Source organism: Erigeron canadensis, chromosome 2, assembly GCF_010389155.1.
Source record: "Erigeron canadensis isolate Cc75 chromosome 2, C_canadensis_v1, whole genome shotgun sequence".
Taxonomy (NCBI): domain Eukaryota; kingdom Viridiplantae; phylum Streptophyta; class Magnoliopsida; order Asterales; family Asteraceae; genus Erigeron; species Erigeron canadensis.
The window spans coordinates 22528295-22555766 of record NC_057762.1 but is presented as its reverse complement, the minus strand read 5'-3'; the positions used below and the strand labels follow the sequence as shown (position 1 = coordinate 22555766).

Here is a 27472-nt window from a genome sequence, read left to right as displayed (position 1 = left end):
TGGTATGATGAGAAATCCTGAATGTGGGTCTTCTGCAATGGAATCTGTGTTTTCAGGTTCCTTATTTTCTATTCCTTTTTATTCTTTTTACTCTTTTTTTTTATTGTATATATATTATGCATTTTGATGCTTCATATTGCATGATCGTAATCACATTCTGTTCTTCATTCTTATTCTTTTGATGTTTTTAGTTTAGTTGTGTTCCATTGAGAGATATGTTTTTTTTTTCTTGATTTACATGCTTTTTGTGTTTAATTCCTTTTATGTAAGCTACAAATAGCCCTTTTACTTATTCCATTATTTACTTATTTTTGTATAATTTTTGTACAATAAATGCTTAATGCATGCTTAGAGAAAGTGTTGTGTTGATCATTATTTTCTATTTGCTTCTCATATATTAGCTTTCCATTTATTCTAGAGTTATTTTGGTTTATGTGTGTTTTTTAGTTCTTGAAATGTAGGTTAATTTTAGCAGTTTTTGGTTAACTTTATAAAGAGATTATTTTAGTTTTGGGTAAGTTTTTACTCTGTGTAAGTTTTGGGTTCGAACCACCAATGTGACCCAGTCGTTAGACTTTCCGAGGTATTAGGTTCGAATCTCGATAGGTAAACATACTGGGCTGCCATGGAAAAGGTTCGGGTTACCCTGGTTAGACCGCGTACATCTGAGTCAAAGACTCTCCTTCCACGCCTTCCATGGGTAAGATGAACAAGAGACACCTCTTCCGATTATCCGTTTGTGTAAGTTATGGGTTGTGATATAATTCCATGGAGACATTTTGTCCCTTTGGTTTATAGCTTAGGATTCTCCAACACTATGAAGTGTATTCTTTTTATTATTTTATTGCCAAAAGTTTGAAATTTGTATAGTTTAATGGAGTTGTTGAATTCATTACAATAATATCAAGATTATAAATATTTTTGAAGGAGACAAGTATATATATATTTGACAAAAAGTTAAAGGGGTGTTTTTATGTGTGCAAAAGTACAAGTATGCAATAATAAATTACTAAATTTCATTCACTTTCTAAAGGAAGAGACCATGGTAGAAATTATTGCTTTACAAGAAACTTATATAGTTTGACATAAGTGGATGGGTTAAATATGACTTGGTACTTATAAAAATAATAAAGAAGTCTAGTGGACCCTGATGAGTTATGGATATCATCAAATCAATGTTAGGATGTGGGCAATTAGGTAATTTTCGTCAAAATTTGTTGAAATTAATGGCAGTGTTGCAAATAGCTGTTATATGAGGACATCTCTGAAAAAATAAAAGTGTGTTTTATATTGGCAGTAGAAATAGAAATACTTCCTTTATTTGAGCATTGGTGCATTGGAACAACAGAGGGGAGTTTGGTGGTTTGTTTCGGTCTTCAGATTTCATTCTTTTTCCTCTATTTGTAATAGGTACATGTAAGTATGTAACTGGATATCAGTCCACAAGATTGCTTATCTTGTGATTATGGGTTAGCATTTGAGATATTTGACTATTAGCATGTGTCTATTTAAACAACCAATAGTGATGGCTGCAAAGTTACTGCAAATTCTTATTCGAAAGTTTTTGCATGAAGCAAATTAGTTGATCAATATATTGGTACAAAATTCAGTCTTTTACTGTGAGACAATTATGCAACTCTGGTTTTATAGATCACGAAGACAAGCAATGGTCCATCGTTTTAAGAAGGAACCACATTTTGACTATTAGGTCAAATATGTTATTGCCCGGGTTCAAAATTTTTATCAATGTGTTACGTCTAACACAATGTTCTAGCTGACTAAGTGTTTGTTCACCACAAAGTTTGATTTAGTCACCAGCCTTTTGTTTTGAACTGTTTAAAATTTTATGTACATTTGTAACTTAACTCTTTGTTTGATTTGAGAAGTCAAAGTCATGTGCTCTTATGCTTAACATAAGTGATATCGTGTTACTAATGGGATTTGAGTATGTCAATTCTGCCAGATAAAGATTATGCATACACTCCACCTTTTTCTTTATTCTTTCTTACACGTATATTGATTATTTCGGAGTGCATCTCTTTTTCTTCATAATATGTAATCCTTTTTTGATTCTTACTATATGGTTTCGGATGAAATGTAAATGTGTTAATGGGTCTTGTTAAAAGTGTAAAAGACGCCTTTATTCTATTTCTTACATTAGTTTTTTTTTTCCATTTGACAGGATTTGTGCTTGACCCTGAAAAATGTAATCAATTAAGCTTGGAAGATAAAAGGAAACTTGTTCACCGAATTGCTCATTGGTCAGAAGATGCTCCAAAGATTCTTAGTTCGTTGACCCGTAAAGAGCTCCTTGAAATTATATGTGCAGAATTAGGTAAAGAACGAAAGTACAGTGGCGTCACAAAAGGTAGAATGATAGAACACCTTCTTAAATTAGTGTCCAAAAACACCAAAGAGACCACAGCTGAAAACTCACTAGATTGTTCGCCACCAAAGAAGCAAAAAAATGAGAGGCCACTTGAACTACCCAGTACTAATAACACCATTTTTGAGGATACTAGAAAAGGCCAAACCAAGACTCGAGTTTGTCTAAATCTAGCATGCAAAGCGACTATGTGGCCAAATGATGCTTTTTGCAAGAGATGTTCTTGTTGTATGTGTTTTCAGTTTGATGATAATAAGGATCCTAGTTTATGGTTAACCTGTGATTGGGATACGGATTCTTGTAATGAAGGTAACGAGCCGTGTGGCATGTCATGCCATTTGAATTGTGCTGTTAATCACAATAGGGCTGGCATATCAGCTACGGGGTACTACCAGAAGCTGGATGGGGGTTTCTACTGTGTTTCTTGTGGAAAGTTAAATGGACTAATGAGGTAATTATACTCTTTCTGAGTTTCTTCTACAAAGTAGACCTAGCAAAATGGGATGGTTGAGTAGGATCTAAACGGCTGATCTTTTAGTAAGTACCCAAACAGTTTTGGTTTTTTTTTTTTTTTTGAAAATTAACTTTTATTCACAAACTGCCTACATCAACAAGTCGTGATGAGGCCCCTTACAAGTAATATTTACATCAACTTGAAATTATACCAATCGTCCCACGTAATTGAATGGAACTTGGTTCTATTCCTATACCATAAAAAACCTAAAGTCTTCACATCTTGAAAAATCTTATCTACGTGGACCTTCCCATTATCAAACTTCTTCTCATTCCGAGCCAACCATAAGCACCAACAAGTGGTGAAGATAATACCTTGTAATCCTGAAGCCAATCTTTTCTCCAACCTAGCATTAGAGTGCACTTCGAACAGGTCTTTAACGGTGAACAAGAATATAGGTTGGATGCCACACCAAGATGAAACCTTCTGCCAAATTTCCATACTAACTTCACAAGAACAGAAAAGGTGATTGACGTCCTCCTCCTCCTTCTCACACAAGGCACAAAGAAGCGAATTAAAGCGGCACTTTCTGTCTCTAAGAGCAAGCATAGTAGGAATACGTTCCAAGCCAATCCTCCACATAAGGATATTACATTTTTTAGGAGCCCATTTAGACCAAGAAAACACGAATCTGTTGTTACTATCTATTCCCGCCCCTTAGCCAATCTTTCACGAATCTGTTGGTTGACCTAACATACTTTTTGTCTCAATATGTGGATTTTATTCATCAATAGATACTGCTTAAATAATGATCACAAAGTTTATCGAGTTGCCAAAATGAAGTTATTTTCAGTAAACCCTTTTTGGAAGTTTTAACTGGGTAACTTATGAGATTTGACCCATTTGACGTTTTTCCTTGCTAGTTATTGTACTATATAAGTCTTTTAATTTCTACCTATTTGATCTCTTAGAGATAAATCATAACCAATTAAAAATCCGTTCATTAGTAAAAAGGTTTACACTCTTCAGTTTTAGAGGTCAAAGCTATTACTTTGCAGGTTCAATAACTGAAATAGATATGTTAAGAATCCAATATCCGTGCTTTTAATTTGGAACATTAGTTGAAAAGGCAGAAGCGGTTTTCATTTTTTGTTGAAAAAATATGTTTTGGCATCAATCTTCGAAATCATAATCATTCTGTTTGACCTCAACTAACTGTTTTCAGAACCTGGAGAAAGCAGATGCATTTTGCGAATGAAGCCAGACGAGTTGACGCATTGTGTCTGCGTGTTTCTCTAAGTCACAAGATTCTTGAAGGGACCGTGAAATATCAGAAACTCTTGAGTATAGTTGAATCTGCTGCAAAAATACTTGAAAGTGAAGTGGGACCTATTGGCCTAGCATCGGTGAAAATGGACCGTCGACTTGTTAGCCGACTGTCATGTAGCATGGAGGTTCAAAAACTCTGTTCGTTTGCAATTCAAGCTTATGATTCCTCGTTCTCCAATTCAACCTTAAACCATTTGCAGCCAAACAGAACTCCAAGTACGTGTATCTTTTTATGTTATATAGCTATTACTTTGGGTTCATAATGAAAATAATACAACTTTTGATTGAAGATGTGTTATGAAATTTTTATGTTTCCTTTCTGGAAATTCTCTATGCATTCTTTGGCAAAGGGAAAAAGATGAAGATATTTATCTTGGTCCACATGGTTTTTGTATTTCAACATGGACATTTAACAAGGGTTAGAATTATAGTATATTGGGTGATTATTGTGACTCGAGTCTATATCTAATGTTTGGACAAACGAATTATGCTTATGGTTATATACAGGGATTGAATATTGAGTTGAGATATCTATCTATTAATTTATAAATCTAGAAGTTTCACCTTAAGCACCCCGTGTAACTACAGTTTCCCCCCAAATAATCACTTTACTTTTACTACAGGCAGTAAGAAACTATTTATTCAAATGAATGTCCGCGATGAAATGTTGCAAACGTATGCTACGTTACATATTTTTGCTTAGTTAACTTTCTTTTCTGGCAGCCTGTCGGATTTCTTTTGAAGAATCTACTCCAACTTCTGTAACAATTGTCCTAGATTACGAACCACATCTGTTTGAAGAATTCTTTGGATGCAGAATCTGGCACAGAAAGTCAACTCTCAACACGTATCCAAAGGAAGCAACATACATCGTCTTGAACCCAGAAAAGAGATTCAAACTCACAAATCTTGATCCATCAACAGAGTATTCTTGCATGGTTTCTTTCTTCAGCAAGAAAAAAATTCTTGGATTCTGGGAGTCAAAATGGTTAACAAGCAAAGACACAGAAGTCAATACTAATACACAAACAGATTCAACCACGGATTTTCCTTGTACCCCATGCAAATCTGACGGTACCACAACAAAAACGGGCCCCAGAACAGTACCAAAAAAGAATGAGTATGAGTATGCAGTGGGAGTGATCAGAGGTTTGGAGCATGAGGGACACTTGAGTAAAGACTTTAGAGTGAAGCTCCTTACTTGGTTTAGCTTGAAAGCAACAATGCAGCAAAGACGAATAGTGAATGCCTTCGTGGATGCATTGATTGATGATCCCCCAAGTTTGGCTGAGCAGCTTCTTGATACATTTGCTGATGAAATTTGTGGTCGTTAGAGTGATAAAAAGTCATGTAATGTGGTCAATATGGCTAAGGTTAAGAATCAAGGTTTTGGAGTTTCGGGTCATTTTTATGATCAACTATGTTTCCATTTGGGACTAGAATTTCACTCTGGATTAATGTATAGCTAACTAGTGATGTCTACTAGTTTGTCCATGCAAGCTTTTTGTATGTTTATTGATGATCATGATTCATGAAAGGTATTGCATTTAGTTTTGTCCATTTTTTAAATCAAATTGGTTTTACATTTATCCTTTATTCCTTTTTATAGTTTTTTATCCATTTCAACGTCGATTATATGTTTTTTATGAGTCCAGGTTATCCAAGATGGAGCTGTAACATGCGAACTGGTAGCAATCCCAGCAAATGAATGAGGCTTTATGTAAGTGCATCAGTCGTAGTCTTTTTGTTGTAGTAAACCTTGGCGTGACTGTGACTTGTGTGGCTTTCAAAAGTTCAAAGGGTGGCGTGCGTAAACCTTTTCACAATTATCGTTCAGACGATACTGAAAATCAAAAGTGATTCTTATTTAGGTAGCATAAGTGAATACCATATACATTCGTATATGTCTTGTATCAAATATTTCAGCATCTAAGGGCGGGTGGTTGACCCGAACTTTGAACGATATTGAGTTTAGCTTTTCATGTGCACTGCTTAGGGAGGAGGGAGTGCCTCACCTCCCCACTGCCTCTCCTATTCTTGTATCCCTCCCTTCCTTCCCTTCCCCAAATGCAACGAATGTTTCACACGGTTGAAAGGTGGTGAAAAGGAGAGGAGCAAAAATGAGACAGCCCTTCCGGATATGGTCACCACTCAAGCTGTACCGCAACGAGGAGCCAGTGTTACCTTGGGTACCGGCCGAGTACCCATCTCCTCCCCAAGGCACTCAGTGTCCCGTAAGTATAGTAACAATACAAGGTGGTTTTATTTGTATTTTGGCAAGACATTTTGCTTCAAGTGTAACTTCAGTCTCAATCAGTATTTTTCATACTTTGGAGGGGGAAAAGAACACTTTATTCCGTAATGAAGAGCTAGCAAAGCCGAAAAGGTGAAGCTGAGCATGTGTGGGTTTAACTGTGAAATAAGTAAAAAAATCACTTGTGATACTCTAGGTGGAGGATTAAAGACAACTACTTAGTGTATAAATGTTTGTCACTTTGCCTATCAATTGTATACAAGTCCTCTTCAACCAATAGGGCAATTCTTACTTAAACGATTGGACGGGGTTTGCTGAAAGGACTTAAAAACTCATGTAAGTCATCAGTGACTAGAAGTCTCCAATGACCCTTATTCAGCTGCAACCTGGGTCGACGTTAAGTACATTTTACTCAACTACGTACATCAATGATAAAGTTCTTCAACTTGTGAAGATAATTAAGTTTGACATATTCTTAACTATTCTATATATGGACAAAAGAACATCCCTACTATTAAAAGAAACGGGAAAAAAGAAAGAGACCTACAACACAAAAAGAGCATGTTAACTGTCACTAAGAAACAAGTCAACACGTAATAAACCAGTGTGTATTTTAGGAATGGATAGTTGAAGACTCCTTACAAAAGCTTTTTATTTCACCAAATGACTAAGGAACGACAAGCTAAAAGCAATTTATGCTCATTGCTCTTTCCAATGGAGTGTTCACAAGCATTTCAACGTCAACAACTCAACATCTAAGACCTCAAAGACCATTGCAAATATGTCTATAAATGACGACAGCTGAAGCAGCAGACATATCTTTGTGGGGAAGCTTTTCTGGGTCGATACCTTGAGCATTTTTATACACATGTCATAAGCAACTTAGGAAGTGTGTTCTTCAATTAAATTCACTTTTAATGTACTAAGGCCTTAGCCAATAAGGGTATTAAATTTTCATATTCTCACATGATCAACGCTACATCATTTTTTACTTTCAGAATTTACCCAGAATTTCATCCTACCAATAATACCACCATACTCAACAAATTCTCAACTTCTCATTGCCGCATCATCGCCATATCATTTTTCATTTTCACAAAATAAAACAACAAAATACTAAAAACACATTTAATTCATATTAATAAAACATTACTAATTAAAAAAAAACAAATCTTAAAAGATAGAGATGTGGTGTTTGATGTGTTATATATATTTATACATATAAAAGTGAAAGAAAAAAAAATAAACGGTCAAATTTTTAGCCAATATAGCCGATTATTTTGAATTCAAACATGGCTGGTCCCACTTTTGGTCTCACTTCTCCTCATCTTCGCCATCTTCTTCAAGATTTGCCAAGTTTTCGTCTAGAACGGCCCAGAATAGCCTGTTAAAAGTAAAGACGCCTACAATCTCGTGTTAAAAATAGTTGTCATGTCATATTTTGCTTAGTTGTTACTTTCAATTTTAATTTAGTTTTCTTTATGTATTTTATATTATATTAGTTATTATTCTTATTTTATATTATTATTATTATTATTATTATTATTATTATTTATTATTATTATTATTATTATTATTATTATTATTATTATTATTATTATTTCTATTTTAGTTATTGACATTATTAATATTCTCACATATTATTTGTTAACTTAATACTATTACGTTTAATTAATCATGTTTTAACATATTTGATATATTACAGTTTATAAAAATCATAATCGTATTGCATCACTCATAATCTAATAGTTTTTATAATATCATAAACTACGCATAATACTATAACTGTCAATATAACTTTTATTTACGTTTTTTGTCTGATCCGTACAACGTCCGGGTTTAATCTAATATATGTTGTATTTCATCAACTAACTACAGTATTATTTGTCAATGTGTGTAAATAGTAAAACTTTTTTACAATTTTTTCTCTAGAAATGATTTATTTAACAGGGCCTTTGAGTTTCAACTTTTCTTTTAAGATTATATTTTTAAATAAAAAGTTTTTTTTTTGGCTGTCCATAATTAAATATATATATACTACTAGTTTATAATTTATAAAATGAAAAGACTTATGACATAAATTGTAAATGCAACAATTTTTATGAACCTTTTGAAATTGCGTGTCACCTAAATGATAAAGGGTTGTTTATTTTGGCATTAAGGCAAAAAAAAGAAAATCCAACCTGTCGGATTCGAAACGACGACCACGGGAGTTACAGACCCGCGCTCTGCCAACTGAGCTAAGGTCGGTTGGCGTTATGGTTTCAGAAATAATTAAATATATCGATTTTTGAATAACATTGATAATATACAACAATAAATATTGAGTTTAATTTAATTTATGTTTATCCATACTTGTTTTAAATTGTACGAGAATAAGTACCTGCACGTTGCGGCGGTGAGATGGTGGGGTGATAGCCAGGTTTCCTACGGCCTCCGCCTTCAAATTTAAAAATTCGTCGAAAGTATATCGAATGACATCTCTAATGAAAGAGCATGAAATTTTAAGAACACCCATACAATTTTTATAATTTATCGACGTATGATTTTTGAGATAAAAGATTTTGAATGAATTGGAGGAATAAATGATTTATGGAGGAGAGAAAAAAAAGATGATTGGTTGAGATTTGAGGAGAAAGAAAGGATATTATGGTTATTTTAGATAAATATATAATAGATGAGAGGGGTATTTTGGGAATGTACTTAAAATCAATATTGAAAATTTCAATTCAATGTTGAAAATCTGGAAGGAATCTGCTTTATAATATAGTATAGATTTGAGTAGTGTTATATTATGCATATATTAAACTCGTATGATATACGGGTTCAAAAAATAAATTTTGTAATAAAAACAGTTCAAATTAGCTGAATATTTGTAATAAAAATGGGTCAACCTCTATACAAAAACAAAGAGACTACAAATGCTTTAAACGTCACAAGTTTACTAGCTAGCTATTGAACAATACTTCCTCCTAATTAGCTCAAGTGGTTGAGCACCTGTCTTATAAGCATAAGGTCTTAGGTTCAAGACTTGGGAAGTACATAGGTAGTCTTTCTATGAAAGCTTGACTTGGGTATACCCAGGTTCAAGTCTGAGAGGGCAGGATTTACCCCTATTGATCGTCGTGTCTTTGGGCGGATTATTAGGGGGTTTTCCCCTCACCGGGTATTTGAAATAGGCATTTCTACTTCGAGGGAGCTCTCTAACGCATACCCGGTTAAGACAACGTATGTTAGACCTCCCGCTGTCGAATCGCGACACGAAGTTTTCAAGCGAAATTCACCTTTGAAAAAAAAACTAGCTATTGAACAAACATAAAAAACATAAAGAGAAACAAAATCATTATTCTTTCCGGCTGCTATCTGGCTGGAAAAGGTGGTCCGGAAGCTTCCTCTCTCCCAGCAAGCAAGATGAGATCACCAATAGTGCACCGAAATGGCGCCATACGGCTCCGTCCCGGAATGAGGACCCCCCTTTCCTCTAACCAACGGGTCCTCAAACCAACTTGTCCTTCCTTTCTATTTCTCGGTAAGCGGTTTTTTTTTCATTCATTGATTGATTCAAGGTAGCTTTAGCTTGCTTCCAAGTCCAAGCACTAGCGGTAGAAGCTAATCGCCAGTCGCGTAGGGCGACCGGGCCAGGCCGAGTCAGAAAGGCTTTGATGACTCAAGGTTCATATTAGGGAAAGGAGAGTGAGGGGAAGAGGGGGCAACCCTTGGCCCGATCATCCAATTTGCTCCAACAGACAGGCATGGTTCTGTAGTCAAAGCAACTTCGTCACTTTCGTGTACCCATCGGACGGGAACCCTTTCGGGGGTTCCTTAGGGACCGATTCACTCTGCGTAGATTGACTGAATGCAGAAAACCTTCCACTGGCAAGCGATCGTGTTTTTCACAGGATTTCTCGTTACTCATGTCAGCATTCTCACTTCTGATATCTCCAGGTCTTGTCACCAAAAACCTTCCCCGATTGACAGAACGTTCCGCTATCTCCATGCACTAGACCCCTTTACTAATAAAGGAAAGCTTGCCTTAATTGAAGTAGGGGCTGCGAAGGCATATAAACTTGCTTAGCCCAAATCAGTCTAAAAGTTACCTGGAGTCGAGCTAACTGCATAAGAAGAGGGGAGCCATTCGCCCTAATTGAATAAAAGCTATCTTGAATAAAAGAAGGGAACCTTATTCGTGGACTGATGAGCGTTTCCCACTATAGTGAAAGTCACCATAACAGGAACCTCACTAACCTTAGAGGCTAGTTACTCAAACCACTGTCTTCGTTCCTCAACATCCTTCCAATAAAATCTATTACAAGTTGCATCAATCAAGTCAGGGAAAGATTTTTCATTGAGCACAGCGCAGTTCACGTCACAGCTACTTTCTTGTCTGCAACTATAATATGAAATTTTCTTTATCCGAAAATCCGCCGTAAGTCCTGTCGGGTACTTCTCCTCGCTCTGTGTAGAGCGATTTTTTCTTTCAGGTAGTAGTAGATCTATTAGGACTGGTATGACTGTTATCCTTTTATCCTGGTCGCTCAAGTAATATCCAATTCAATGAAAATCATAGATCTAATATTTGAATTGATATTTATCTATCTATAATATAATTAAAAAAGGGAGTTGTGAGTACATTTGGCATCCCTAATCCCCCTTCTTTAGCCTAATGATTCATCTTTATTAATTCTCTAATTTTTTAATATTAATCTAAATTAATTTACACTATTTGGTTTTCCATCACCGATTTACACTTTAACCCCTATCTAAAACAATTAAATTACACTTTTTGGTTTCCCATCATTAATTTACACTTTAACCCAATTTAAAAATAATTAATTTACACTTTTTGATTTTCTATCACCAATTTACACTTTAACCAAATTTTAAAATAATTAATTATACTTTTTGGTATTCCATCACCAATTTACACTTAAAAATAATTAATTTACACTTTTTTTGTTTCTATCACCAAATTACAATTTCACCTAACTTAAAAATAATTAATTTAAACTTTTTATTTTTATTGGTAATCTATAATATAAAGAAGAAGCTACGATCAACTACAAAAGGTTTTTTCTTTTTATATACTTTGCATATAATTAATCATTATTTTTTTTTAACATTGAATTCTTATGTTATTGTTATTATTATTTCTTTTAATTTAGTTTGAGGTTCGTTATGTTTTTTTTCTTCAACAACAAAAAATATGACCACATTAGTTTATTTTGAATATTTTAAGCCAACACATGTTAACCATCATCTACGACTCCGTGTTGTGCATGTATGGACTGTTTCGAAGTGGAACAACCCGAAGAAAATTAAAACGTCCGAGATGGTCTTTGTTGATAAATTGGTATGTACTTTTCAAATTATATAGTTTACACTTTTAGAATATACACCGTAAATTTTTTGTTTAACTAAAGTTGAAAAAAAAAGGATAAATTGGAATCAATATTTATATGGAGTTAATTTTCGTATGTTTCTTCTTTAATTTTCGTATTGATTAAGTTGTAATATATGACTTAACTAATCTAAATATTATATATTAAATTTTGTATTTGTAATCTATATTAACTCTTAGGATTTACGATTATATCTTTCTTTAACCTTTTAAATATAAAGTCTAAATTTGCTATGAGTAGGTTTCTGATTACTTTAAAATATTGACTTTGATTATTTTGATATCGTTTTGAAAGTAGCTCATATGGTGTATACTTAAGATTTACAATCATATATTTCTATAAGCTTTTAGATAAAAGGTCGAATTTTGTTATGAGTAAGATTATGATTATTTTAATATATCCACTATGATTATTTTGAATATGTTTTGAAACCAACTCATTAATGGTGTGACCTTTTAGTCGTTATTTTATCAGGGGAAAATGGTACATATTGAGATGGTGTTGAATGTTTTAGTATGATTATTTAGCATGGTGCAACAGTTCATCATTTTAGTTTGTGTATGACAGATATACTTCGGATCTTATGAAAAGCATGATATCAATAATAAATAATACATTTAGATATATAAAACCCTTTGATCCACATTATGTTTAAGATTTAACACAACAAGAGATGACTTTGCAAGGTTTGTGGTTTGACTCTCTTTTTTTTTATCAACAATTTGTTTCCTTATCTTTCTTGCATTAGCCGATAAAATCATTTGATCGACGTTTGGAATGTCCTTGGTTGAGTTCCTTTTTTATCCTGAATAATTTTCCTGGATCTGTATGCAAAGATGTTTATTCGGTTTTTATGGTTAATTTGTTTGGGGTTTATTTTTTAAAATTGAATTAAATACATAGAAACACACTAACAGAACTTACCAGTTTTAAAATTTTTTTTTTTGCTAATTGCAGGGCACTATCATACATGGCTCGATCAATGGTGAAAGGACGAAAAATTTTAGGAGTATTTTGATCAATGGAGTGGCTATTCAGCTAGCAAAATTCTAAGTTGATTTCGGTATATCTATTTAATATATTTGAATTCCAATTTAGCTTTGATAAATATATTTTGAGACTACCCATCCATTGGACGGACCTCATGTAACACCCCAATATTTTAAAGTAATGGAAATTTAACCCTTTTTATAGTTTTAACATTTAAATTGATTTCCTAGTATTTTGATTTGAGATAAGGGGTTAATTTAGTTGGAACCTTAATGGCTAACGGGTATAATACCCTTTTAATTTAAACAAAAACGTGGCCAAAGGGAGGAGATGCCAGCCAAATTCATATGATGATCTCTAATCCCATTTTCTTACCAATAACCTCCCTTAATCTTTCTTCCTTGTCCATCTCAAGTAAGAAAATCAAATTTCTTCTTGCAATTAATCACAATCAACCTTTATGTGAATAACAATAAAATTAGTAATCATCAATAACCTTCAAGAAACTGAAATTTAAAAGTTAGGGTTTGTGAATTTTGTGGTGGTGGCCCAAATTGAGAGAGAAAAGGGAGAAAGAGGAAATTTTTATTCAAGTCTAAATCATTGAATCCTGAGGTATTGAATTCCTTAGCCTAGCTCTAATTTCTATTAATAAATTAGGGTTCTTAGTGTTAGACATTTGGGGGTTTTGTTATTTGAGGTTTTCAAGTAAAACCCTAATAATTTTGATTGAGAAATTGATAGTTTGATTGAGAAAAATATGTTGATGATGAAAAACCCCCATAGTAAGAACCTCATATTTTGTGGTGTTTGGCTAATAGATATGATATGAAGCTTTAATATGAGAATTTGGTTTTAGAAAAAATTAGAGTAGCCAAACACCATAATGATATAGTTATGATAAATTCAAGTAGATAATTATGAAAGGGTTGAGTCATAGAACTCATAGATACATATGTATTGAATTATGTATAGGTGGTGAAGATCATTTTGTTGAGCCTAATAGCCATATAGTGTTAAGTAACCAAAATCAAGGTGAGTGTATATATGTATGATCATAGTTTGTTATATGAAGGTCATAGGTGGGTAAATTCCTATGATCCAATTGTATATTGATTTTTGGCGTAAGACTAGTAGATGATGAGATACCTACTAGCACATATTGTGTGTAAGACTAGTAGATGATGAGATACCTACTAGCATATATTGTATGTAAGACTAGTAGATGATGAGTTACCTACTAGCATTCATCCTTGGCCAAGTAGAGTTACCTACTTGGAGGTGATTGAACAAGTTAGAGTTGAAGGTTTAGCTCTCAAAAGGTTGGCATCTTGGATAATTGTGGTAGATGATCCCTTCTTGACCATGTTGGCTCTTGATACTTACTCTTTTGTTAAACAAGTCAATTTGGTATAAAACTTTTGTAAACGTCCAGCTTTTGGGTTCTTTGAATTATATATGGTTATGTAAATAACTAGTAGTTCAATTATTCGGGTAAGCGACCCGTTTCGTTGTAACTTGGTTATCCATTAGTGGGTCATATAATGATTTTGGTAACAAAGATGTGTATGAGTAGAAATTTTGATGTCAAATGTTTGGTTGAAAAATGAAAGGTTGTTTTGATGTATGCAGAATTGATATATATGTTGAGTTATATGTTGAAATTTGATTTTGGAATAAAAGTGTTGTGCAAATTTCTTAAATTTCTTCAGTGGAAGAGTTTATTCCCACTGCGCTGTAGTGGGGACTTATGGTCGATCTGGGCCGCAACTTTTCACTGCGCTACAGTGGGAAGTGTCAACACCACTGCGCCGCAGTGGGGATCCACTGTAAAAATAAAAAAATAAAAAATTTACGGTTTTCAATTAAAAGATTTTAGTTCATACACCTGAACACTAGTATAATATATGTATGAGATATGATTATAGACAACTAATTCCTTGTATAATAACCTCTCAAAAATAAACTATAGAGTTCATTTATATAATGAATAGTAATATATTTATATTTAAAGATAAGGTAAAGGGATAAGTACCCAGAAATGCAGTCAACTAATGCTCAAAGGTTATTGTGTGCACGAACTTTAGGTCAACTTTATTATATTCAGGAAACTTGTTCAATAGTCCTATAGCATGCAAAAGTGACCGGGTCAAAAGTTAGCCGGTCACCACTTTCACGTTGACTGCTTACGTGACATGCACACAATAACTTTTTGGGATTAGTTTATGCACACAATTAAAAAAAAATAGATTATTTTTTTTCAAACTCGCCGGAAACTGCAAATACTCGCCGGAAAACTTAAAAATCCGATTAAACCTTCGTTTATTTGAATTAAACCATGAAACTGACACCAAAATACTCAAAAATCAGCCGCGAACAAACCCTCGACAAAAGTTAAACCAATTGAGACTCGCCGGATAATTCATCAACTTGCCGGGAAATTTAAAATCACCATAACTTTGTTGTTTCTTCGAGTTTCGGACAACAATTTTGAGCAGTTTGGTGTTGGTTTCAAGTCGAAACTCGAATAAACAACAAAGTTATGGTGATTTTAATTTTTCCGGCGAGTTGGTGAATTTTTCGGCGAGTCTCAATTGGTTTAACTTTTGTTGAGGGTTTATTCGCGGCTGATTTTTGAGTATTTTGGTGCGAATTTCGTGGTCTAATTCGAAGTAACGAAGGTTTAATCGGATTTTTAAGTTTTCTGGCGAGTATTTGCAGTTTCTGGTGAGTTTGAAAAAAAATAATCTGTTTTTTTTTTAAATGTATGCATAAACTAATCCCAAAAAGTTATTGTGTGCATGCCACGTAAGCAGTCAACGGGTCAATGTGAAAGTAACCGGTCCCACATAGCCATAATCCCGTTTTATATTCACAATAACCAAAACTTCAAGTTTCGTGAACACAATAAAGCTGACCTAGAGTTCGTGCACACAATAACTTTTGAGCATTAGTTGACTGCATTTCAGGTCACTTATCCCGTAAATAGTAGGTAATATATTAATATTTAAGTAATTAATATAAAAAAAACACATATAACAAATTTTTATATAACCTCATTATTAATCCTACAAAAAACAAAACATAATTTTTCTCATAAGTTGAAAGTTTATTTAAAACATTAAATAAAAACAATTTTTTAGAATATAGAGAAAAAAAAGTAAAATAAATATTTATATCTTAAGGTAAAAATAAGGATAAAGAATATATGTTTGTTTTTAACATATTGATTATTAGGATTAAGATAGAAATAGTTGAATATAATTAACTGAAAAAATAACCTAATATTAAATAAAAATTGCTAAATACAAACATCAACCGTTAGGGAAGTCTCAATTGTTCTCTCAAAATAAAATATAAAGTTCATCTATTTAGATAATAGTAATATACTACTACAAAAGTGTAAATAGAGACCCCTTATAAAAACCAGTTTCATAAAAAAATTAATGGAACCGGTCTTTAAAAAATAAGGAGACCTGTTTTCAATAAACAAATGGTTTCTATATATGTATATAAGTGTTCAAAATAAAAAAACCGGTCTCTACAACGATAAATGGAGACCTGTTTTAAACAAATAAATGGTTTCCAGGTATTTAAAGGTGTTTAAAGTAAAAACACGTCTCTATAACTCCAAATAAAGACCAGTTTTGAGGACGTATTAATATAACACGTCTCTAAACATATATAATGCAGACCGGTTATATAAAAACACATCTCTAAACGCAATTACGAGTAAGATAAGATAGTTATTCACTTATTTGTTTTAATCTATTAGTCAAAGTCTCTTTACAGTTTACACCTCCTCTGTAACACCATTTAGGTCTTTTTTTTTTTCTCCTTCTCCTTGTAACCAATTAATCACCAAAATATCATCTCCACAGTAGGCACTCATGGACCGCCACCATTGACAACCACATGGAACCACCATCGTATTGCCTTCGTACTGTTGAGCGTCAATGGCAAGCCTTTTTTTATTGCATTTATTTTTGATTAATTTAGGGTTTTTCTTTCTTGTATCATTGTAATTTTCAATTAATCGTACTATTGAGATTTTCAATCTGAAGATTTATTATTTTCTAACATATGTTTTGGGAATTTATTTGACACGAGAGCAAGTACTCGTGTGTAGCGGCGGTGAGATGGTGAGGTGATACCTAGGTCATATAGTACGATTGGTTATAGGAGTTGATATGTCATAGAGTATGATAGTCAAATGCCTTAGCCGTACAGGCTCCGCCCTCGGATTTAAAAATTTGTCGAAAGTATAGCGAATGACATCTCTAATGAAAGAGCATGAAATTTTAAAAACACCCATACAATTTTTATAATTTATCGATGTACGGTTTTTGAGATAAAAGATTTTGAATGAATTGGAGGAATAAATGATTTATGGAGGAGAGAGAAAAAAGATGATTGGTTGTGATTTGAAGAGAGGGAAATGGTATTATAGTTATTTTAGGTAAATATTCAATAGATAGGAGGGGCATTTTGGGGAAGTACTTAAAGTCAATATTGAAAATTTCAAGTTCAATGTTGAAAATCTAGGGAAAATCTGCCTTATAATATAGTATAGATATAGATATAGATAATCTTTTTCAACTTCTTTTTTTGATCTGGATTTTTGATAAAAAAATTTGGATAGAAATAACATATTGTTGTATATATAAATTGGGGGTTAGTCGACTGCATCTTCAATACATGATATCTAGTGCAAACCATAAACATTATTAGTCCATTATATGTAGACATAAAATGAGAGCCTTTAGCTTTGCTGAGATATCGGCCTCTATAGAGTGTGAGGAGTTTTAGATATGACATCAGACACTGTCTCATGAAACATGTATGTGTGCATGTATTTCTTATAAATATGTGTCTATCTTTCAAGTTTCGACATGTCTGTATGTTACTGTTCCAAATCAGATTTTGCCAAGTTTTAGACCAGTTTTTAGCTTGCGAAAACCTGTATTTAAATGACTAGATGGTACGAATTTGAGGCTTTGAGCTAGGGAAATTACGGAGTATATGTTTAAATGAGTACTTTTTGTATCTTTATTCTCCTTATGTATGTTGGTGCGTTAAGTAACACACACTTATGCTTTTCATAGTTTCTTTGGAAACATAGACGGAGCATATACTCAAAAGGAAATTGACAGCATTGTTGGCATGGATTGGTCACTTCACAAAATTTTACGGTTAGATATAATTATTCTTTCTCGCCGTTTGCACTTGTGCTTGAAAACCCGAACTTGATTTATTGTTTTCTTAGCTAATTGTTTTTCTTTTGGTTGCAAAATTTCAATACACGGGTATGGTATACTTACAAACTTATTAATGAGATTATCCCAAGTCATTATAGTTTCATTATCTTTAGTTTTCTTGTTTGCAGTAAAGATGTCATTTTGTATTTCACTGGCATTTATGGTTTTGTGGCTAGCTTAACTGGCTATTGCACTGCATGTGGTCAAAATTGTAAGTTTGTAAGCTTTTGTACGGTTGAGAAGGCCCTCTCCAAATAGGTGTGAGGTATACATGTATAATCAAATTGTGGTATTAATAAAACATCTATTTTTGGAAGAAAAAAAAATCTTTGATGATTTGTCTACATTAATATACATATTCGCAGTTTTTAGGTGCATAATTTTAGGAGTTCATTGTAATTAATATATGAAAATGATTGAAGTTGAGTAATTACATATGTAGGTTGTGCTGAATACAGGTCTATCTAAGCCATAGACAACTACGGGCTGTCGGTTGTGCCTATAGAGAGAAGAACAGATAATAAGCGTATTGCTGGACTTCTTGTACCATATGCGGCAGTAAGGTCTGTGCTTCAAGGTCTCTTTCTCTCTTATACATACACTTATTGGCTATGAACAATGCCCATACAGCTAGAATGACACTATGATAGGTTACCGAGTCTCACTAGACACTAATCTATCTCTTATATATAGATGGCTGACTCAGGCTGTGTCGTACTAGATACTAACACTGCCCTTAATATGTTGCTCTATTTTCCTTTATATTCTTTATATTAAGCTCTTAGTTTCTAGATCATTCTAGATATATGTTGTTATCTACTTTGTTTATTAATGCTTATTATGTGTAATGAAAAAGTCTTGTGCATTTCTAGGAGGCACTGGTCACTAATGATATTGGCACTTGGTAAGGGATTGGCTTTCATTTTGGATTCCTTAAATAAGGGTAAAAAGAAGACCCACTTGAGCTACAACCTCACAAAAATTTTCATTGAGTAAGATTTATTTTATCGGCTGGGTATTTACTATTGATTCTGATTTAGTAGATTATCACAAAAATATTGGTTATTTTCATTTTAGGAGTCGTGGAAATGGGTTTGATTGGACTGTCGTTGATGTATGTTCTCTTACCCTATTTTTATGCATGTAAACAATTTGATTTAGATGGTTGCATTTGCTTAATTATATATCTGCATGCTTACAAAATTTAGTGCAACCAACAAGATGATTCTTGGGAGTGCGGGTTCTACGTAATGCGTTGGATGTATGAATTTGTGATTAGTCAACCACATGACTTTTCGACAAAAGTAAGCACTTAATATATCGTTTTTTCTTTATGTTGAGGTGTTAATAACGTATGTTTATGTTTTCAATAGCTCCCTTGGACAAGTACGCGACCATATACTCAAACGGATATTGACAAGATAGTTGGTGAATGGATTTATCATTTTGCATACATGTACGGTTAGGTATAATCTCTCGTTCTCGCTATTTGCATTTCGGTTTTTATGCTTGAACACTAACTTCTTTTTTTTTTTACTGTTTTATTTGCAGCCAGCATATCTTTTGTTTACTAGTATGTGTGGATTATCCATATTTTGATGTAACACTCGGGACTATAATTAGGTACACTTGGCCTATTAGTTTATCTCTGTATTACTAGCTGTGCAGACGAGAAATGTTGAAGATGCAATTGATAAAGTTAATGACTTGAACCCTGAGGTTAGTTGATTTATTTTATTTTGTGCTTGCTTTTGGTACTTTCTTTATAGTTAGCAATATCAATCTAGAATTACTTGCTGATCACTTTTTTTATCATCATTGCAAACTATTGATCAGATTGGTTTTGCTCTGCAAGATTATTCCACTGTTGTCATTGTTGAAAGAGATTTTAGGCCAAACTTTTGCCAAATAATTTGATATCCAACTATCATGTTGGTGAAGCAGCACCCATTTTTCAGGGATATTATGTGGGATACACTTGCATGGCAAAAGGTATGTGTGAGATCTTTCTGTGTTGTATTATTGATGAAATTGACCCTTTAAACTGAGTGTATTTGGGGTATGTAATATCTTTATTAAAAGAATAGTTAAAAGGAACCAGGTCATACAGGTTAAAAGCTGCCCAAATGGTATATTTTATGGACGAAACCTTCAAAATCATATTTGTACTGGAAGTACATTACTAATAGAATGATATAGGAGTATTATTATGGTAGACCAGTATTAATTTATAAAGTTTTAGAACTTCTGGACAAAGTGTGTTTTGGGTGAACTTAAACTTGACCCATCTTGTTTGACTTGTACCAAAAAGGTTACCTTCTTATTTCTTACCTGCCCAGCCTGACCATTGACCTGTAACCCAAGTGGTCTAACACTATCATATTACCACCTATGTTTTTTTGTATCTGCATATGATACGAGTGTTATTTTTGTACTGACCAAGCTATTATATTCAGGCTGCATTTGTTCAATATTTCGAGAATACACTAGACACGAGCTGTTTTACAAGCCTTACATGGAACACCACAGCGCATGGTTATCAATCAAGTGAAACAGAGGATTCCAGTGACAATGGTAGCATGAGTGGTAGTAGTAGTAGTAATATGTGTAGAAATAGTACAATTATTGAGTTGTAAATTTTAGCTATTTGATCTTTGTGATCAAGATGTTTGAATTAGCGAGTTTAATGTTAATTAATATATTAACTTTCAACATGTTCAATTTTCTGGATAAATGTATTTTGATTGTTGTTATACAGATTTAAATATCTAGCGGTATATATTTATAAAAAAAAGTGGTGTGTAAACATGATAAAGAAACCAGTTTTATACTACAAATTGGTCTCTAAACAAGATAAAGAAACCGGTTTTATACTACAATCTTGACTTAGAAACCTGTTACGGAAACTTGTTACGTGATTCAAAACAGTTCTATATATTAGTGGAGGAGACCAGTTCTATAGTGAAAACAGTTTTCTGAAGGTAGCATAGAAACCAGTTAGGTAATTAAAAATGTATAGGAAACCAGTTTTTTTTTTATAATAGAAACCTCCTTCGTTGTAAAAGGGCTTTCTATATTCAAAACAGGTCTCCTTTACTCTTTTTTTTAAAATAGTGATAGTAATAAGTTGCAAATGAAGTTAGCTCAATTGGTGGATGCATCCCTGATTTCCCTACAGGTCTTGGGTTCAACTTTTATGAGTAACAAGTCTGTGGATTTTTTTCTTGAATCACCTGTAACGGCTTATGGTTTACATCTCGTAGTCTAGAGTATGTGCAGAGCTTCAAATTATATAGTAAAGTATTCCCTGACGTAAAATACCGACTAACTGTTTTTAAAAAAATAGTAATAAGTTTATGTTAATAAGTAAATTAAAGAATAGATAATATATTTATATTTAGATAACAGATAACTATCTTATTAAAAAAATGAGAACACATATAATAGATCATTTTGGAATCGTATTTTTAATTTTAAAAAACAAAATATAGTTTTTATCAAAGAAAATTGAAAATCTGATTAAATAATTTTATTTTTTTTTGGTATATAAAAAAAGAAAGAAAGAAAATGAAACAAATATTGAAAATTCCTTTTTTTTTTGGAACAATGAATTAATAGTTAGCAGTTAGCGGTTAGCATTTGAGACACCAGATAATTAGAATTGAGAAATTTAATACATTCTTGTAACACCCGTCATTTAAAAACCTGAATTTACAAAAACTTTGCCAAACGGCGTTTAAAATGTAGCGGAAAAGATCACTTCAAAATCTGCCCCATCCGTAACGAATGGTACCTTTATCAATGGTATTACTAATAAACATCATCAAAATAATAAAAGTAAATCCAAGTCTTGGTACCAACATAAATGCCACATTACTATAGGTCTTTAAATGTAAATGAAATAGCCAAAACATAAGGCTAATGGGAAGTCTAAGCATTCAAAAGTCTTTGCTAGTCTTCTTTATTCATTCTACCCAATCTCACCAAGTTAATCTTCGCCTAGCTCAAGCTTGGTTATCCTGAACGCACAACATTTTCAAAGAACATGTGTTAGCGATTTGAAAACGTTTGCCAATTAAATATATTAACAAAATCTGCATTTTAGGCTAATATCACATACATACATAACAACATATCATACACTTTAGGTTCATCATGTCCTAAAATGTGCCTACACTTTCTTTCTTTATCTTTATTTCTCTATTTCTTTGCCAAGACATAGGCTAAGTGACTTATGCCACTTACATAAAGATGTGGGGTTGTGTGTATGAGGTCATAGACCATAGATGGAGTCCTCACATCCGACATGATAGGTAAACCATAAGGTGGTCCATCGGCGTCGTTAAGGAAAGACAAAGTCATTTCTAACTGAATAAATCATTTATGGCTTTATGCAATGGTGGTTAGTTACTCCACCCGGAATACTCAAACGTAACTGTGCCACGGGAGGTATCATGATTCCCATACCACGTGACCACGTACGCACCAACTCCGAGGAGCTAGCACGGGTTAAGCTTAACACAAGACTTTACATATTGCTCGAGACTTTTAATCTTTATATTAGTTTAGGTTACACTTTCACCTAAGCTAATCACATATCATCATTTACTTTAGGGCCCTTAACGTGCACGTGAACATGGCAATCCTAATCAGAATACTAGTGACTAGGTGATCAAGCCACACATGCAATCAGATGACATAGTTTCATCATTTCATAGTCACATAACATATTTTCTCATCATTTCATGCGTATATACTTACTTCATACCTTTGCAACCTGCATAAGCATGTTATACATCTTAAATGGTAAGTATCATATCCCATAGTAGCCTCCCATAATCATCCATAAACGTATAAACATATATACATGTCCATTTGGGAAGTTTACTTATGAAAATCTTATATTGTTGTACTATCAGGTGACAAAAGATGTTATCTTACCTTGGTACAACTTAATAACGTGTTAAGTATGTCTTATTGTGCTTGATTAGTGCTCCCGACAACCTAGAATAAGTATAGAATCAAGAAACTAACTTAAACGAGGATTTATTGACTTATAGGATCTTCATAAGTCGTATGGATACTTGTTTGTCACTTAACCCCTATTTTAAACCTTAAAAGTTGGAAAGACACTTTAGGAGTCTCATGCATTGGCCATGATTCGCATATGAGCAAACAGTAGCAAGCATAAATCGACCATGAACAGTTTATGAGTCTCATACCTTTTTCTGAGTCTCATATTTGCAAAAGGAAAAACATAAATTGAACTCGATCAGGTCATGAGTCTCATACCCTTTTATGAGTCTCATATTAGCAAACAGTGGGAAAACATAATCGACAATTATCAGTTTATGAGTCTCACCCCCTTGTATGAGTCTCATATACTGTAACTTCGAACAAAACTTCGTTTTTACAAACCCTTTACAACCTTAACACCTATTAACGACCTGGAGACTTACAATTAACATCTTTTATGATACAATTGATAACTTTAATCCATCGATAGATCCCTTAGCCGTTTACAAACATTACCCATTCCATTGATCACCGGAATGACTCAAAATCGGTAACGAAATTGTAATTATCTCCTCCCAACCCTAAGACCAAGAACAAGATCCATATGATCGACTCATAAGATCACAAAACAAAGAGAAATCACCTATATTACCTGTATATGATCAAGAGGATGAGAGATCTTAGCAAAACTTGCTCGAAACACCACGAAACGGAAGAATTCGATGAAGGATTACTATGGAAGAGTGAAGGGGGCGGCTATAGGGTCTCACTCACGTAATGATGCAGATGAATGACAATTAGGGATGGCTAATTGCCACTAAACCCCTGACCATTAACTCCTAAAGTTTTATTTTAGGTCCCTTGACTTATAAACGTTACTTTCATAGCTTAACTTTCCTACCGGGAGTCTTAACGATCTAACAAGCACTTAACGTTCATACTTTACTTTGAATTAGTTTCATTTAAATCATATTAATTATATCATATTAAACACTGATGAGCGTCCATTTTGTGATACAAACCCCTAGTGAAAGGTTTCATTTCTATACTTAAATGAGTTATTATTCTGGAACTATCGGTACTTAATGAATGATGTGTTTATGCAGGTTCACAGAAGATGCGAGAGAGGGTAAATGACATCAAGTGACTCAAGAATGAAGTCTATGAAGTTACAAGACACAAGAAGTGATTCGGGAGCCAAATGAAGACGCAAAAGCACGAACAGCAGCCACCAGCGCCATTCTCTGAAGACCAGCGCCACTGGCCCACTACAGCCCAGAACCAGCGCCGCTGGGCTAGGTCGGCCAACTAGGGTTTTCATCCGAAAACCTATAAATACCCCCCTAAACCCTAAGATTCGGAGCTCACTTCCTCCAGGCGACTTTGGGGGTCGTTCTAGGGTATTTCCATCAGATCTAAACCCTTGTAACACCTCCATATCATCCGGAAGATCAAGCATCAATTATTCAAACAATCCACAATTCAATATTCATATCTCAATTAAATTCGAAGCAGTATTCGGTCAAAACAAATGATAGGAGGATTCGTGGTGTTAAATTGAAGGAGTGGCCAAGAAGGGAACGGATCGCGCGACTTCACCCTATTATTAGTTTGATCTTTCTTTTCTCTTTTTATTATTGTTAGCGTAGTTTATTGCAAGACTTGTTTTATTTGACAATTGTTATGATGGATTTATTTATTTTAATAATTGTTAGGTTTAATTATCTTGTCATGAGTAGCTAAGTAGTTTTGCGTCTGTTTGGATAATGTAATCATGCCGTGATAGTTTTATATATTAGATTGTTGAACTGTTTCTATGCTTGTCGCAGATCCATGGTTATTAAGTCAGACAAATGTTATTAGTTTTCATATACAAACCAGTTTTATTAACTTGGTTAGATCAAAATGACGTCGAGGCCTTAGGGTTATTTAATTTGGTTTGAGAAACGTTAATCGGTCTATAATTAATGTGGTCTCTTGACTTGTAACCGAGCAGGGGATGGTTAATTAATAATTTGACTCAACTGAACATGTGTTTTATTAAATTATTTTAGTTGCTCTGGCGAACGGAAACCGGATCCGAATGACTAGGGTAATTAGTGTCAAGTGACTTTTTAAGAAACCTAAAAGAATCTAGACTTACATAAAAGATTAAGTCATAGTTACAAAACTCAGGTCTTAATGCATAGCAGTGAATCTAACAAGAATCTGTTTATAGGGTAGTGTGAGTCTAACGACAGCACTATTAAATACGAGTAGTTTGGTGAATCTAACGAGAATCCTTGCGTGAGAAGAGTTGTTCAACAAATCTAAACTGTTTTCTAAATGATCATAGCATGTGAACTGTTCGAAATAGATGCAATGTTTTAATTATTATTATTTTGCTAAATCAATCAATTTATGTTTGTATTATTTTAGTTTTATTTAAATCGTGACAAACCCCCAAATCCTAGAATTACACCTAGCTTAGTTCTTAGACATAGTCCCTACGAACGATCCTGGTCTTACCGATTTACTATACTATGAACAAACGGGTCCATTGCCCGTGAGTGGAGTGTGGTAGAGAAGTTAACCTTGAAATTATAAATTTAAAACTTGTTAGGAAATTAGTTAACAAATCTGTACATCAAACACATAAGCATTTAATCACATAATCTCATATAGGGTACATAAACTTAACAAACCTAACGTTAACTAACGGAATAATCAAATAGTCAAACTTGAAAAGTTTAGGATGTTACAATTCTCAATTAAAAATGTTGACTTAGTTAAGTGCTTTTAAATTATAGCCGATAGAATGAATATATTTTATTTTAATTTGTTTAAAATTAAACGAAAGTGTTAAAAAAACAAAAAAAAATACACCTAATTTAGATGACAAACAAAGATAATTGTCATATAATGAAAAATATATCCTCTCTTAAATATATAAAGAGATTATGATTTTATTTATTTACCATTATCAGCTATTGATAACAAAAAATAAACTTAAAAAGATAAAATATGATCAGAAGAGCAGTTATGTTAAAAATAATAATGCTTTTATTATTTGTTTTCAAACTTACAAGTTTCATTCTTCAAGGACTATTCTTATACTTCAGGTAAGCAGGTAAGTTAGAGGGGTTGTTATTGTCATCAATCTATTATACAGATACTGAAGGTGATACAAGGCAAAAGATATCTATTATATATTCTGCATTATAGTTTATTAGGGTAATTAGTCTTTCAGTCAAAATATTGTATTGTTCGATTTCTCTTTGATTCTGTCTCTGTATTTCATCGTAATAGGGTTCTTTATTGTTGTTTTCGCTTATTGAGTCGGTATTGAAGATTGTTTAGGGTTGCACACATTAGTGGACAACCTAGTCCTTTATATTTACACACGTTTGTGGATAAATCATTGTTTTAGAGTTGTAATCTTCTTCATATTAATAAAATCCAGTATTATTTTCAATATTGTTACAATTTACTCTAAAATGATAAGATAGAAAATAATAGAAATGTTATATGTGTTTAACTTGTCCCAAATATGATAGGGAGAGTTACATAATTAATCTTCTCTTTTTTTTAAAAAGAAAATTTTTATTAAAAATGAATTTGAACTCCGGCTTTAAAGATAGATAGAAGTTAGAAAATCTCTATCTAAAGATAAAATTAAATTATTACGAGTCGAATCGTGGTTCGTAAGAGTTTAATTGTACTATTATAATTTTATGTCTCTTAATATTTTGATATATAACCTTTATATATAATATTCCAACTTTATTGTTCAAAAAGAGTCTTATAACAAAGGTGAAATATAAGAAGTTTTGTTTTTATTATTAGAAGATAAAAAAGTTGTTTCCCATAAAATCTCTATTTATTTTTTAAGAAATGAGAATTGAATTTATACTCTGTATTTAAAGATGGATAGATGTTGAAAAAAAACCACTATCTAAAGATAGGTATCTTAAGTTCTTAACTGATGTAACAATTTTTTTTTAAACCACCTGGAAATATCTTTGATTTATATATAGTCAATTGTGATTGGCGTATGTATGGTTAATATAGATTGTAAACGTGGAATTTAGAAAGCTAAAGTTAAGCAAATACGCTCTAGAATTTGACATTTGTAATTCCAGTTTCATCAGCTATCATGTTATAAGCTCATTAATCATATTATTACAATAATAATAATCGTACCCAACCGACTGCTTTGTTCTTTCCTGTTGATAAAAAATTCCACGTTGTCATTTTTGGAAGATAAAATATACACACCACGCCTACAGAGTTTATCTTCTTATGTATTAATATTAATTAATGAATGATTTAGTTTTTATATATATCTAGAAGACTTCTTCTCATTTGACACTTTGACAGAGTAAAACAATTTTATGTCATCATATC

At 33.0% G+C, this 27472-nt stretch overlaps 1 protein-coding gene, 1 long non-coding RNA gene and 1 other non-coding gene across 8 annotated transcripts; 2 read left to right on the top strand and 1 right to left on the bottom strand.

Moving 5' to 3' along the window:
- Positions 1 to 7: 7 nt before the first annotated feature.
- LOC122587878 (VIN3-like protein 2) lies at positions 8 to 5663 on the top strand. The gene is made up of 4 exons (XM_043760038.1): positions 8 to 56; positions 2183 to 2837; positions 4066 to 4385; positions 4893 to 5663. Exons 1-4 carry the CDS (start codon positions 8 to 10, stop codon positions 5501 to 5503), a joined length of 1635 nt encoding a protein of 544 aa, XP_043615973.1. The 3' UTR covers positions 5504 to 5663.
- A 2937-nt stretch (positions 5664 to 8600) lies between these two features.
- On the bottom strand, positions 8601 to 8673 carry TRNAY-GUA. Its single transcript has one exon. It is a non-coding gene; the product is annotated as a tRNA-Tyr (tRNA).
- A 9244-nt stretch (positions 8674 to 17917) lies between these two features.
- On the top strand, positions 17918 to 20791 carry LOC122588860. Of its 6 annotated transcripts, none has more exons than XR_006322187.1 (10): positions 17920 to 18004; positions 18199 to 18335; positions 18513 to 18633; positions 18943 to 19062; positions 19148 to 19184; positions 19279 to 19374; positions 19444 to 19536; positions 19622 to 19789; positions 19907 to 20062; positions 20527 to 20791. It is a non-coding gene; the product is annotated as an uncharacterized LOC122588860 (long non-coding RNA). The 6 variants fall into 6 exon arrangements; XR_006322189.1 differs by having other exon boundaries at positions 17921 to 18004; positions 18199 to 18281; XR_006322191.1 differs by lacking the exon at positions 18199 to 18335 and having other exon boundaries at positions 17918 to 18004; positions 19444 to 19526.
- The last annotated feature ends 6681 nt before the right edge of the window (positions 20792 to 27472 follow it).

Coding starts and splice junctions, on each gene's coding strand:
- LOC122587878 (XM_043760038.1), top strand. CDS start 8: ATGAGAAATCCTGAATGTGGGTCTTCTGCAATGGAATCTGTGTTTTCA. Junction 2,838..4,065: donor AAGTTAAATGGACTAATGAG/GTAATTATACTC, acceptor AACTGTTTTCAG/AACCTGGAGAAAGCAGATGC. Junction 4,386..4,892: donor GCAGCCAAACAGAACTCCAA/GTACGTGTATCT, acceptor CTTTTCTGGCAG/CCTGTCGGATTTCTTTTGAA.